At 40.2% G+C, this 14,102-nt stretch overlaps 1 protein-coding gene across 3 annotated transcripts in view; it reads left to right on the forward strand.

Moving 5' to 3' along the window:
- C7H10orf90 (chromosome 7 C10orf90 homolog) overlaps window positions 1–14,102 on the forward strand; it is a 188,908-nt gene that overhangs the window by 126,246 nt on the left and 48,560 nt on the right. For all 3 annotated transcript variants that reach the window (XM_061634367.1, XM_061634365.1, XM_061634366.1), the window contains exon 4: window positions 6,190–6,483. In XM_061634367.1, coding sequence (XP_061490351.1) covers window positions 6,190–6,483 — 294 coding nt within the window. The remainder of the gene's footprint in view (window positions 1–6,189; window positions 6,484–14,102) is intronic.

The following is a 14,102-nucleotide window of genomic DNA, read 5'->3' on the forward strand; positions in this document are numbered from 1 at the left end:
AATAGAGACTTGCTTTGTGTTAATAACTAGTGAGGTGATATTTTGGAAGTATTTGATATTAGGGCTGCAATGTTTAATTGATTAATTAGTCCAATGAATTGATTTTTAAAACTTTTGATCAACTACAACAAGGTGTTCCAATTAATTGGACAGATAGCCTTGTCTGTGGCTCTGCTACTGAGGTAATCAGATGCTGCCAGACTGTTTGACAATGGACACAGCCTCTTGTAATGAGCCAGAAGACTTCACCCTTTCTGGGGCACCCTCAGGGGATCCAGTTTATCACAGTTTCCCATAAAAGTAGGACCTGCAATACAATGTTGCATTGTATTCCCACTCCCGAAGAAAAGCCCTGCTGCATAAGACCAAGACCTTACTAGTCCAGCATTCTGTTCCCACAGTGGCCAATCAGATGCCTATGGGTAGTCCACTGGGAGGATTTCAGGGCAATAGTGCCCCTGCTGTTGCCTACAGCAACTGGTATTCAGACAGATACTGCCTCTGATTGTGGAGGTAGTATATAGTGGTTATGACTGAAAGTCACTGAAAGCCTTATCCTCCAGAATTTGCCCAATCCCCTTTTAAAGCCATCTAAGATGGGGGGCAACACTACATCCTGAGGGATTTAATTCCACAGTTTAACTACATTGTGTGTGTGAAGTAGTACCTCCTCTGTCACTCCTGAATCACCAGCCATTCAGCTTCATTGGATGACTTTGGGTTTCTGTAATGCGAGAGAGGGAGAAAAACTCCCTATCCACTTTTTCCACACCATGAACAGTTTTATACACCTCAATGATGTCCCTCCTTTCTTGCTTTATTTCAAAGCTAAAAAGCTGCAAAGGTTTTTATGGGGAACCTTTCTTCATAACAGTTCTTCCAGCCCCTTGATCATTGTGGCAGCCCTTTTCTGCACCTTTTCCAACTCTGTAAGTCCTTTTTGTGACCAGAACGTTACACAGTATTCAAACTATGGTCACAATTTAGGTTTGTATAAAGGCATTATAATGTTGAGTTTTATTTTTGATCCCTTTCCTAATGATCCATAACATGGAATTCACCTTTTAAAACAGCTGCTGCATATTTGGTTGACATTTTCTTTGAGCTGTCCTCCACAACCCCAAGATCACTTTCCTTATAACCCACTGCCAGTTCAGAACCCTTCAGTATATATGTGAAGTTGGGATTCTTGCCTAACATCACATCACTTTATAGGTGCTTACATTGATCTAATTTCTGTGTCACAAACTGGCAAACACTGTGTGTCTTTGTACTTGTGGTCCTAATATCCTGAAGCACCACGTTCATTATGTGTTTATATAGCCCTTTCTTCTCAGTCACCAGCTGTGCATTTAGGGGGTGTTTCATCACCTTTCAGCAAGTGCATCAGATTGTGGTTTGGGATTTTGTGTATTCAGTTTTTTAGTAGCTTAAAAACAACAGTTTTGGTTCTATTTAGAGACTTGTATTCTGATTTAATTTAAAAAATGATCTGTGAATTCAAAAGCTTGCTTTCCTACAGGCAGAACCAGTGCAGTGAAAAGCTGCCTGTCAGTATTGAGCCATATGCACCTAGGCACATAGAGTGCTGGGATCTGCCAAGAGCAGGATCGAGTGTCAATGCAATGTTGCAAACCATCATGTTTCACCATTCCTGCAGGCAAATTCAGGGTGTCAGACCATGTCACTCAGCCACAGTTCCCTGCTTAGAAAGACCTGCAAGTTTCAAAGAATTTTTTTTCCAATTGGGGGATACCCTGTCTTTTAGCACTGTTTTGTTGATCAGGTGGCAGTGCTATCTCCCTGTAGTTTTGAATTTGCTCATCGTTTCCTATCTCACACATTTCTTCTGAATGTCTTTTTCCAGTGAAGCCCACTAGACTATGCCTCTGTGCCCAACCTGTTATATTTTAGTAGTCTGTGAATGAGACATGGATTGTGCAATCTTAATTTTAGACTTACATAGGAAACAGAAAAGTGAACGATTACATGGAATGGGGGCTCCAGCTGAGTGGCTCCAAAGAACTTGAACCAGCCCTGATTGCAGAATGAGTTTGTAGTGAAACCATCAAAATTTAATAGAAATCTCAGCTGGAGAGGATTCTTGTTGCCAAGTAGAATGAGCTTCTACATAGAGGTTTTTTTTTTAGTTTAGTTTAGCTGAGCTATTGTAATTAAGGGGCAACTTTCTAATTCTATTACCAGGACGTTCATTGAACCATTGACTCCTTGCGGCTCCCACTGGGGTAATCCTCATGAAAGAGATAATAAATTAGACATGTTTCAGAAAATTGGGGGAGAAGGGGGGTTTTTCATTTCAGAAAAATGAAATCTAATGTAGTTTTCAGTTATTTGCATCAAGAGACAATAATATATGTAACAGGGAAACCTTGAGCCCTCTGTTCCAAGGATATTAACAAAGAAATGTAAGCACTACCAACCTAGATCAGACTAATGTTACACCCAACTACGAATCATATACAATAATAGTGAATTTATTCTCAGAGGCCCAGTCTTATGCAGCCCAAACAGCACCATCCATACACAAGAGGGAGGAATCAGCAGACTTGGGGGAACCCTAAGGTTTGCAGAAGTACAGAAAGGGGGAGAACAGGTGGTGGTGGGACCCTTAAAACATCCTAATAATGAGGACTAAGCATGCTTAGTGGGCATGGGATGCTGACTGACTGTTGCAGAGGAGGGTGCAGTGAGAAACGGGGGTGGGGATGGAATGCATTAGCCTGGTAAAGGGCATAGAATCATAGAATCATAGCGTTGGAAGGGGCCTTGTAGGCCATCGAGTCCAACCCCATGCTCACAGCAGGAAATCCACAGCTAGAGCATCTCCCGCAGATAGCTGTCCAGCCTCTGTTTGAAGACATCCAGCGAAGGGGATCCCACCACCTCCCTAGGCAGTTGGTTCCATTGCCGAACTGCCCTTACTGTCAAGAAGTTCCTTCTAATGTCCAATCTGAATCTACGCTCCTGCAACTTAAAACCATTAGACCTAGACCTACCCTCTGGGGCAGCAGAGAACAAATCTGTACCCTCCTCTATGTGACAGCCCTTCAGGTACTTAAAGAGTGTAATCATGTCACCCCTCAGCCTTCTCTTCACCAGACTGAACATGCCAAGTTCCTTCAACCTTTCCTCATAAGACTTGTTCTCCATACCGGCTATCATCCTCGTCGCCCTCTTCTGAACCCGCTCTAACTTGTCTATAACTTTCTTAAAATGAGGCGCCCAGAACTGAACGCAGTATTCCAGATGAGGCCTGACTAATGCAGAATATAGTGGGACTATTACTTCCCTTGACCTGGAAACTATAGCTCTGTTTATGCAGCCCAAAACCGCGTTTGCCTTTTTTGCCGCAGCATCACACTGCTGGGTCATGTTCAACTTGCGATCCACTACAATTCCAAGGTCCTTCTCACACACACTACTGCTAAGCCAGGTATTTTCCATCCTGTACCCGTGCATTTTGTTTTTGTGGCCTAAATGCAGAATCCTGCATTTGTCTTTATTGAATATCATTTTATTAATTTCAGCCCAATTTTCTAGTCTATCCAGGTCCCTTTGGATTTTATTCCTGTCTTCCATTGTGTTAGCTATCCCTCCCAGTTTCGTATCATCCGCAAACTTCATAAGGCTTCCCTCCACCCCATCATCTAAGTCATTGATAAAAATGTTGAAGAGTATAGGCCCCAGGACAGAACCCTGTGGCACTCCACTCGAGACCTCCTTCCAGTCCGAAGCAGAGCCACCGACGACCACTCTTTGAGTACGGTTTTCCAACCAGTTGTGAATCCACCTGACAGTATGTCCATCTAGTCCGCATTTGACCAGTTTTCTAATTAAAAGGTCGTGGGGGACTTTGTCAAACGCTTTGCTGGAATCTAGATAGATGACATCTACAGCATTTCCACCATGGTGGGAGGGCTAAAACCCTGAACATACAGCAACATTTTGCTCCAGTTCCCACATCCTTTTCTTCACAGTGATCAATCCTGGATGCTTTAGAGTCCACATATAAGGGCAACTGCAGTCTTATCCATGAAATCCAATTATGCCAGCTTCAAGAAGACAGATTGAAAAGTATGCTAACAATGATTTTTCCCATCAAGGTTTTGCTGGTAGTGTCTGAATCAGGAAAATATTCATGCTCATTCCTATCTCAGGCCAGATCCTAGTTAGTTCCATAAATGAAGCTTGCAACCTTGCCCTTTATTGCTGCAACTACTGTTATAGGGCAGGTGACATGTGAAGATGCTGTCATGTTTATCAGCTCAACAACCCAACTCATCCCAAACAGTATCTTCAAATAATTCCGTCCCCTAACACAGATACACATTGACAAGCCAGGCTTGAGGGAAGGATATAGGGAGCCATACACATGCACACATTCATGTACACACAAACTACCTAACAAGCTAGGCTTGGGGAAATGGGAATGTAGTGTTGGACGTCACCCCAATCTCCAAGTGGTGCGAGGCTTCCAGGGGTTCCTGTCCTTGCCCAGGGTTTGGTTTCCTTGGAAAGAAGATAAGCAGAGTCTATGGTGTCTTTGTGAAATATGGTTTATTTACACACATTCGCAGCCTGAGCATAAGATGGGAAGGTTCAAAGCATCAGCGTTCCAATAGATCTTGCTTTTCCATCGGGCTTATAGGAGGCATCCTGAAGCCATCATGTTGGGAGCAGGCCTCTCTGTGCGTCTCCAGTTCCCAGCCTTTCCTCTGACTAGCTAAAAACACAAGCCCCTCTTACGCCTTGCGGGGAGGGGGGTCTCCTGAAGAGTTTCAGTAACAGTAGGATCTCCCTGGCCCATTTGTCAGTTAATGGACACTTGACATAACCATTAGCCCACCTGGCCACTCTATTAAATTAACAGAGGAACATCTGACCAGCAGAGCCGGTTTCTCTGCTGCAGAGCCCACCTCCAGGTGCAGGGTTCCAAATCAGAGGCTGGAAGGGGACTCATAGAAGTCATCTATCTCAACCCCCAAACCCATAACAATATATTTGTAGTAGCCTGGAACAGAAATACAAGACATGTGAACCTTGAGAATGGAAATGGACTGCCTTCAAGTCGATCACGACTTATGGCGACCCTATGAACAGGGTGTTCTTGAAGTTGGTTATAGAAGGTGGGAACCTTAAGCCATGCAATTATGAATGGTAATTCATTAAAGACAATGGTATTAATGTTTTTGAACGGTTGGTTTTTGAAGCATCTCTAAATTTACCTATAAGACTGCTGCTAGTGTTGACTGAGCTGCACACTAAAATGGTTCTGGAAGAAGGGCCACTGGGCTTGCCACTGATGCCATCGTCTGCTTTTTGTGCTCCTGGTCATCATGAAAGATCTTCTGGAGAAGAAGGGAGTAGAACCTCAGCAAGTTCCCTTCTCTTGTCTGGGACTTTTGACTCAAATTCCCTCTTAACAATATTCCTGTATAGACTCTGGGGACAGAGGACTTTGGGTGTTTCTAGGGCCTTGCCATCTCTCTTGTGCAATAACCCCAGTAGTGCTTAACAGTCTTGGCAGATTGCTATTCATTAATTTGCCTGTCTCTTCCCCCCACCCCCAATTACATTGTTCACCTAACCTTCCTTTGCCAAGAAGCCCTATAGGATAACTTTACAGATCAAAATTTTCCTTGTGTCTGCCTGGAAAGTGCCATTGCAGCCAAACTGCAGCTGAATGCCTAAATCAGACCTACAATGAACTACTGAAATATGAGTGCAAAATAAGTTTGGTTTTATACCAACAGTGTGTTTTTTATGAAGCGTGTCCTATGTTCTTGACAATTATTTGTGTTGACAATCTTGTGCTGTGAAAATGAAACATTAGCATACGTGCTGGTTAGGAAGCTATTAATTTGTAATCACAGGTGGTCTTGTTAGGGAAGAGGATAAAGTGATTAAAAGCAGTTTAGGGGACAAGGAAGGGAAGAGGCTAATGATCTCACACTGTTTTCTGGTGGCAATGACACAGCATCACTGCTTCAGAGGTGTAACACTATATTAATGAATTCAAAATAATAATAATAATAATAATAAAAGGGGTGCTGCAAATAACATTGGAAGAAACTTTACAGAAGGAGATATGAATGTGCAGTGATACTTTAGACGTTCCTACCTAGTACTTGTCATTGATTTCTCCTCCCCATATCTTAACTTTTATAGGCACACAAGCATTCTCAGGAAGCAACAGAAAACAGTGCACAAGAGACAAATACCATGAAAAGGCATCTGCCTCCTTTCTGGAACAATCGTCCAAGAAAGAATTCATGGTAGAAGGTGGGATTTCTTCGAAAGACAAACATCTACCCAATGGCACTTCAAAGTCCAAAGAGAGTCAGACCCAAAGCTTTCCAAACCCAAAAATATCTATTTCTGATTATGGATGTCATATAAAGGCTTTATCAAAAAGGGCACTGGATGAAAATGATATTCTTGCTAAAGATCCGTTCCCCAAAGGTAAACTGCACATCTTTCCTTGGCTATTAGAAGTGTAGTTTTTGTAGCATGTTAAAATATGGTCAGACTAAAAGGTACCGAGTGGTTAATGGGAAATTTGTTTGCATTTGTGTGTGGTTTTTTTTACAAAAATGTAGAAAAGTAGTTTGGAGAGCAATGCACTTGTATAAACTCTTGATTTGGCATCTCCTATGGAAATCAAACAAGAAGGAATAAGGCAACATTGATAGAAAAACAATACGTTTTGATGTTCCATATTTATGCATGTACTGAATTCCAAAACATGCATACTTTAGCACAGGGAGGAGGACCTGTGGTCCTCCAGAAGATGTTGGACTCCAGCTCCCATCAGTCCCAGTCAGCTTGGCCAATGTTCATGGGTGATGGGAGCTGTACTCCAACAACATCTGAAGGACCACAGGTTCCCCATCCCTGCTCATTCTTGTAAAGCTTTTTACATCCAAATATACTCTTTAAGATTCAGTTCCTTTTCAGTATTTTAACCTACTTTTATATCTACTGAAAAGTTGCCCTGCGGTCAAACTATTTATTGTAGACAGTTGCGAGAGATACCACCAGAGGGTTATTCTAATTCCAGTATCTTTAAATTATCTTATTACAGCCAACTTCATGCATTTTTCTCTTCTTATCAATATACAGTATTTAAATTGTGCCCATCTCACCTCTCTGGCATCTGCTCCTAGCATCGCTGAATCAAGAGGACCTCATCACCTATTCTCTGGACGTGTGACATTTTATGCCCTAATGATGCCTCCTTTGTATTCCCAGTTCTATGGCTCCTACTCTCCACAGTTTATCTTTTCACTTCTCAGTAAATCCTGGCCACCAGATCCTGTTGGGGTGATATTGCTTGCTCTTTCCAGCTCTAGTCCATCCATATGCTTGAGTAATACTGGTGTATAAACTATTTTCATCTTGGTTTTCTTCATTCTCACAAACAGTTACTTAAGAGCAGTAAATGTTACTACTATTCCCATTTTACAGACTATAACTGAAATTGTAAAAAATGTAGCTTGTCCAAGGCCACTGAATGAGCCCATAGATTTTTTAAATTATCTTTTATTTATTATAAAGACAAGAGAAAAAACAAGAAGAAAACAATAAACAGAAACAATAACCATACCCCGGGATCAATAAGGATACAAAATAACATTTTCACCAAATATAAAGTTTTTTCCAATATTACTTGAATTAGATCAACAATCATAATTAACTGATATTAAAAAGAAAGGAAAAACAAACATAACTATAACTTATATATTTCAATTTAGTATTTATGAATTGGTTGGCAAAACCTTTTTCTTTTCTTTTAGAAAACCAAATAGATCTGGCCGTTGGTGGGAGTCTGTCATGTAAGTCATGGTTAGTCACATAATCAATAAATAGCCACCAAATGGCAATATATACATATGATTTAGCCCTATCTTGTAAAAAATGAAGATTATGAGTAACTCTGTCTAATAAAGCCAAATTCCATATATTTTTATACCATGCAAATAAATCCAGAACTTCTAGCGTTTTCCATGTTTTTACAATCATTTGACGGGCCACCATCAACAATTTAGAAATCAATGGTTTAGATTTCAAATTATCATTAACATATTTAAACAAAGATAAGATAAACAGTTCTGGACTGCATATTATATCTTCTTTCGTAATATTTTTAAGTTCCTTATGCAGTAAGTCCCCAAATGAGGCAATTTTAGGACCAGTCCACCAGAGATGGAAATATGTGCCCTTGATAGAACAACCTCGCCAATATAATGGGCTTGTCTTAGAAGATATGTAAGATAAACGAGTTGGTGTTAAATACTATCTATGTAGGATGTTAAGATTAATATCTTTATGAGCAGCAGATACAGTTTTGTTACGTTTAAACGAACAGATATTTTTCCAGTCTGTATTATCCATTTCAAAACCAAAATCCTGTGCCCATTGGATTTTAAGACCACTTAGTTGACCCATTTGAGTGTCCAATAATACTTTATAAAACACAGAAATGATAACTTTACCTCTAAACTCCATTGTTAGCAATGCATTTTCAAAAGCAGTAAGTGGGCAGGTAGCATGAGCTCTAACACAAGGGTCTTTAAGAATATGGTCCAACTGGAAGGCATGAAGCCATCCTAAGTGTAAATTCGGTATATTTACCCTAAGCTGGTCCAATGAAATTGAATGTTCCTGCATGTAAAAGTCCCTGAGCCTAAAATATCCATGATCCCATTGGGCAATGTGCCTTCTAAGTGTGTCATCCACAACCCTGGGATAAGATTGTAATGGGGTTAGTGGGGAATATAGTGGTGAGATTTTCAGTTGCCAGACTTTCCTAATTAAAAAAATAGCTTTTGTAAAATGATTAACTATGGAACACAAAAAAGAATATTGTAAATTTTTGAATGTTATTGACCATAATAGTCTGAGTATAACATATGATCCTCCAATTTGATCCAGTTTTTATTTGTTCACATGATTATAAACTTAATTGTTGGAGTTGAAAGCTGTGTAATAAATCTACAGGTTAGGGAGTCCCCCTCCATCCATATGAATATAGTATAATTTTTTGCCAATTGGATTTTTTTCTTTTGAAACACAAATTTATTTAATGTCTTGCCATCTATTAATCTGCTTTGGATGGAGGAAGATGGGGAGAACTTGAAAGAGAAATAAAAACCTTGGAACTACTTTCATTCGTATAGAGGCTATTCTTCCCAATAAGGAAAGATTAAGCATGGACCAGCATTTTATATCCCTTTTAAGTTTACCAATCAGTGTGCAAAAATTAAACTGAAATAGTCGGGAAAGTTTCTTTGGAATTTGCACTCCCAGTTACCCAGAATGATGTATTGCAAATTGATATTTCCGTTGTTCTACAAATATCTAATTGATGGCCTGGCGGTGTATGGAAAAACATGCCTGTTGATTTGTTATAATTAACTCAGAGCCCTGCCACCTCCGCAAATTTGTTCATTTTTTCTTTAAGAGGTTGGGCTGCCAACATTGAGTCTCCCAGCATTAATACCATATCAGCATATATATTAATTAAATGCTCTTCTCCCTCTACCTGGTCTCCTATTATACTGACATTATTACGTAAATGTGCAGCTAATGGTTCCAGAGAGAGGGCAAAGAGCAAGGGGTAGAGGGGGCAACCTTGTTTTGTCCCTTGTTCAATTATAATTGGGATTGAATCCAGTTTACCAGTCTGGATCAGAGCTCTGGTAGGTACATATAAATGTGACACCATTGATATAAAAGTCTCGCTCAAATTATAGTTTGCTAAAACCTTCAATAAATAATCTCAACATAAACAATTGAACATTTTGAAAATATCTAACGAGAGAACTCCCAGAGGATGTTTATATGTAGCTGCATGATGAATTACATTCAAGAGGCGTCTTATCGGAACTGGAATGTAGCATCCTGGAATAAATCCTGTCTGATCTGGAGGGATTATATTTGAAATAATGGGATTGAGGCGGGCTGCCAAAATAGAAGTAAATAATTTTTTATCTTGGGTTTAATAAATTTATAGGTTGGGATCCCCTTTAGGTTGCACACCTTAACATGGTGAGGGGGTTTGAGAGTGTTGAAGAAGCTGAGAGCAAAGCCGTCAGGAGTCTAGACCAAGGGACTAGACTCGTAGCAGGGGCACCCAAGGTGGAATGGTCGAAGCTGAGACACCAGACTAAGATGCATCCATACTCAGAGTAAGGCAATGGTAAACCACCTCTAAATAACTCTTACCATGAAAACCCTATGAACAGAGGATACAAAATGCAACATGAGATAGTGCTGGAAGATGAAACCCCCAGGTCAGATGGCACTCACCAAGCTACTGGGGAAGAACAAAGGACAAGTTCCAGTAGTGCTGTGACTAATGACGCAGCTGAGTCAAAGCCAAAAGGAAGCCCAGAGGCTGATGCACACAGATGCGAAAAGAGAGCCTGGAGTTGTATGATACACACAATGGGAACATGGAATGTGAGAAGCATGAACCAGGGAAAGTTAGAAATGGTCAAGCAAGAAATGGAACGTATCAACGTTACAATACTTGGCGTGAGTGAATTAAAATGGACGGGAATGGGACATTTTCAATCAGGCAACTACAAAATATTTTATTTAGGAAATGAGAAATTAAGAAGAAACGGGATTGCTTTAATAGTGAGAAGTGATGTAGCAAAAGCAATTAGGAGCTACAATGCAAGGTCTGAGCAAGTTATATCAATGAGATTAAATGGGAAAACTATTAACATAACCATCATCCAAGTCTATGCTCCAACGGCAAACACAAAAGAAGAGGAATTGGAGAGATGTTATGCAGAAGTACAGGAGGAAATTGATCACACACCAAAACAAGATGTTCTGATAATCATGGTGGACTGGAATGCAAAAGCAGGGAACAGAGAAGAACTAGGAATTGTGGGGAAATGGGGCTTAAGAGACAAATGAAGCAGGAGAAAGACTTATTGAATTCTGTGAAGCCAGTAACATGTTTCTTGCAAACACATTTTTTGAGCAACCAAAAAGATGGCTGCACACGTGGACATCACCAAATGGTCAATATAGGAATCAAATTGATTATATAATGGGTAGCAGAAGATGGAGAAGTTCCACACTTTCTGTGAAAACAAGACCAGGAGCAAAGTGCGGTACAGATCACGAACTGGTTGTATCGAAAACCAGTAAAGCTAAAGAACAACAACAAAGCAATCATAATGCAAAATACAATTTAAATAACATCCCAGAAGAATATAAAGATCAAATAAGGAACATATTTGAGGCTTTAAACTTAGTTGAGAGAGAACCAGAAGAACTATGAAGTCAGACATTATCAGGGAAGAATGCAAAAAGATCATACCTCTAGTTAAAAAGAGAGAAAGACCTCAATGGATGACTGAAGAAACACTTAAAATGGTTAAAGAGAGAAGGAAAGGAAAAGCAAGAGAAGATAGAAACACCAAAATGGAGACAATAGTCAAGAAATGAGAAGGCTAGGACTGGGGAGGGCAGCTATGAGAGAACTAGAAAAGGTCCTCAAATGCAAAGATGTATCACTGAACACTAAAAGTCAAGATCATTCAGACCATGGTATTCCCGATCTCTATGTATGGATGTGAACGATGGACAGTGAAAAATGCGGATAAGAGAAAAATCAACTCATTTGAAATGTGGTGTAGGAGGAGAGCTTTGCGCATACCATGGACTGTGAAAAAGACAAATCATTGGGTGTTAGAACAAATTAAACCAGAACTGTCACTAGAAGCTAAAATGATGAAATTGAGGTTATCATACTTTGGACACATCATGAGAGGACATGATTCATTAGAAAAGATAATAATGCTGGGGAAAACAGAAGGAAGTAGAAAAAGGGGAAGGCCAAACAAGAGATGGATTGATTCTATAAAGGAAGCCACAGACCTGAACTTACAAGATCTGAACAGGGTGGTTCATGACAGATGCTCTTGGAGGTCACTGATTCATAGGGTCGCCATAAGTTGTAATTGACTTGAAGGCACATAACAACAACAATAGGTTGGGGTGAGTCCACTCTTTTCCTATCCTTGCCTGGTTTAGTGACCACTATTATGCAAGACTTCCCCCATGTATCAAGTAATGGTCCACGATTCCATATGAGATTAAATAGTCAAACTAAATGTGAGATAAGAATATCTTTAAATTTCTTGTAAAAGAAGCTACTGAACCCTTCCAGGTCTGGAGCTTTGTTTTGTTTTAGTTTCTTAATAGCAGTGGCCACTTCCTATTGTTAGAGGTGAGGTAAGCTTTTGTATTTGATCATCCATCAGGGCGGTGGCTGGAAATCTCGAAGGTAAGTTTCAATGGAATTCTCTGTAGGTGCAAATCTGTGTAAGTCTTGATAATATTCAGCAAAAGTGGAGTTAATTTCTGTAGGATCATATGTGAGATTATCTCCCTGCGTATGGATTACAAGCATATGTGTGGATTGGTGTTGGGATTGTAAGGTATGTGCCAATAATTTGGAGCATTTATTATCAGATTCATAATATTTTTGTTTTATGAACCATAAGGATTTGGTTATTTTGGTGGAATCCAATGCTTCTAGTTCTTTGGGTTTTCTATATAAAGTAGCATATATTTGTCTAGAGTTTGTAATTTTATACTGATGTTCCAAAAGTTTAACATCTTCCAAAAGTTGTAGCTTAATTGGGTCAAATCTTTTTTTGTGTCTGTCTGCCTCTACAATATAGTGCCCCCTAATGGTGGCCTTCATTGCATCCTACACTGTGTTGAAATGCACCTCCGGGGTGATATTAACTGGAAAATATTCCTTGAGAGCCCCAGCCAGGGCCCGAGATGCCAGTCAATCCTTCAGTAAGAAGGCATCAACTCTCCATGAAGGACTGGAGGGACCAAATGGAAGCATACAGATTCGAATCTCAGTCACTGCATGATCCAGTACAAGCCTGGGGAGTATGTCTGCTTGAATAATTATGAGGCTAAGGGGGGCGATGAGGACATTGAACTTGTCAAGGATCATCAGTACCTTTGCTTTGCATGGAGAAGGTTTCAGTCTTACTTCGGTTTGAACTGAAGGTGCTGGGATCTAAGGCAGCAGACCAGGGAAAAGCCTCTTTCTATTGGGAACCTTGCAGAACAGCTATCAGTCAGAATAGAATACACTGGCCTAGATGGACTAAAGCACTGATAGTATAGAGCACCTTTGTGTGTTTGTTCCTGGTCCGGGCCAGCCCTGCCATTAGGCAGGTTGAGGCAGTTACCTCAGGCAGCTGATTTTGTGGGCCTACAAAGGGCACAAAAGCAGGACTACAGCTGAACATCAAGAAGACTAAAGTAATGACAACAGAAAATTTATGTAACTTTAAAGCTGACAATGAGGACATTGAACTTGTCAAGGATTATCAATACCTCAGCACAGACATTAAGAAAAATGGAGACAATAGTCAAGAAATGAGAGGGCTAGGACTGGGGAGGGCAGCTCTGAGATAACTAGAAGAGGTCCTCAAATGCAAAGATGTATCACTGAACACTAAAGGCAGGATCATTCAGACCATGGTATTCTGGATCTCTCTGTATGGATGTGAAAGTTGGACAGTGAAAAAAGTGGATAAGAGAAAAATCAACTCATTTGAAATGTGGTGTAGGAGGAGAGCTTTGCGCATACCATGGACTGTGAAAAAGACAAATCATTGGGTGTTAGAACAAATTAAACCAGAACTGTCACTAGAAGCTAAAATGATGAAATTGAGGTTATCATACTTTGGACACATCATGAGAAGACATGATTCATTAGAAAAGATAATAATGCTGGGGAAAACAGAAGGAAGTAGAAAAAGGGGAAGGCCAAACAAGAGATGGATTGATTCTATAAAGGAAGCCACAGACCTGAACTTACAAGATCTGAACAGGGTGGTTCATGATAGATGCTATTGGAGGTTGCTGATTCATAGGGTCACCATAAGTTGAAATCGACTTGAAGGCACATAACAACAACAACAAAGGGGGGCAACAGGAGCACATAATCTAACCAGGAGCAAAAACAAAAATGGGGAGAAAATAGGAAAAATCCTTTACCCTGGCATTCGCACAGCACCAAGCAT

The sequence above is a fragment of the Rhineura floridana genome, chromosome 7 (genome assembly GCF_030035675.1).
Source record: "Rhineura floridana isolate rRhiFlo1 chromosome 7, rRhiFlo1.hap2, whole genome shotgun sequence".
In the NCBI taxonomy this organism is placed as follows: Eukaryota; Metazoa; Chordata; class Lepidosauria; order Squamata; family Rhineuridae; genus Rhineura; species Rhineura floridana.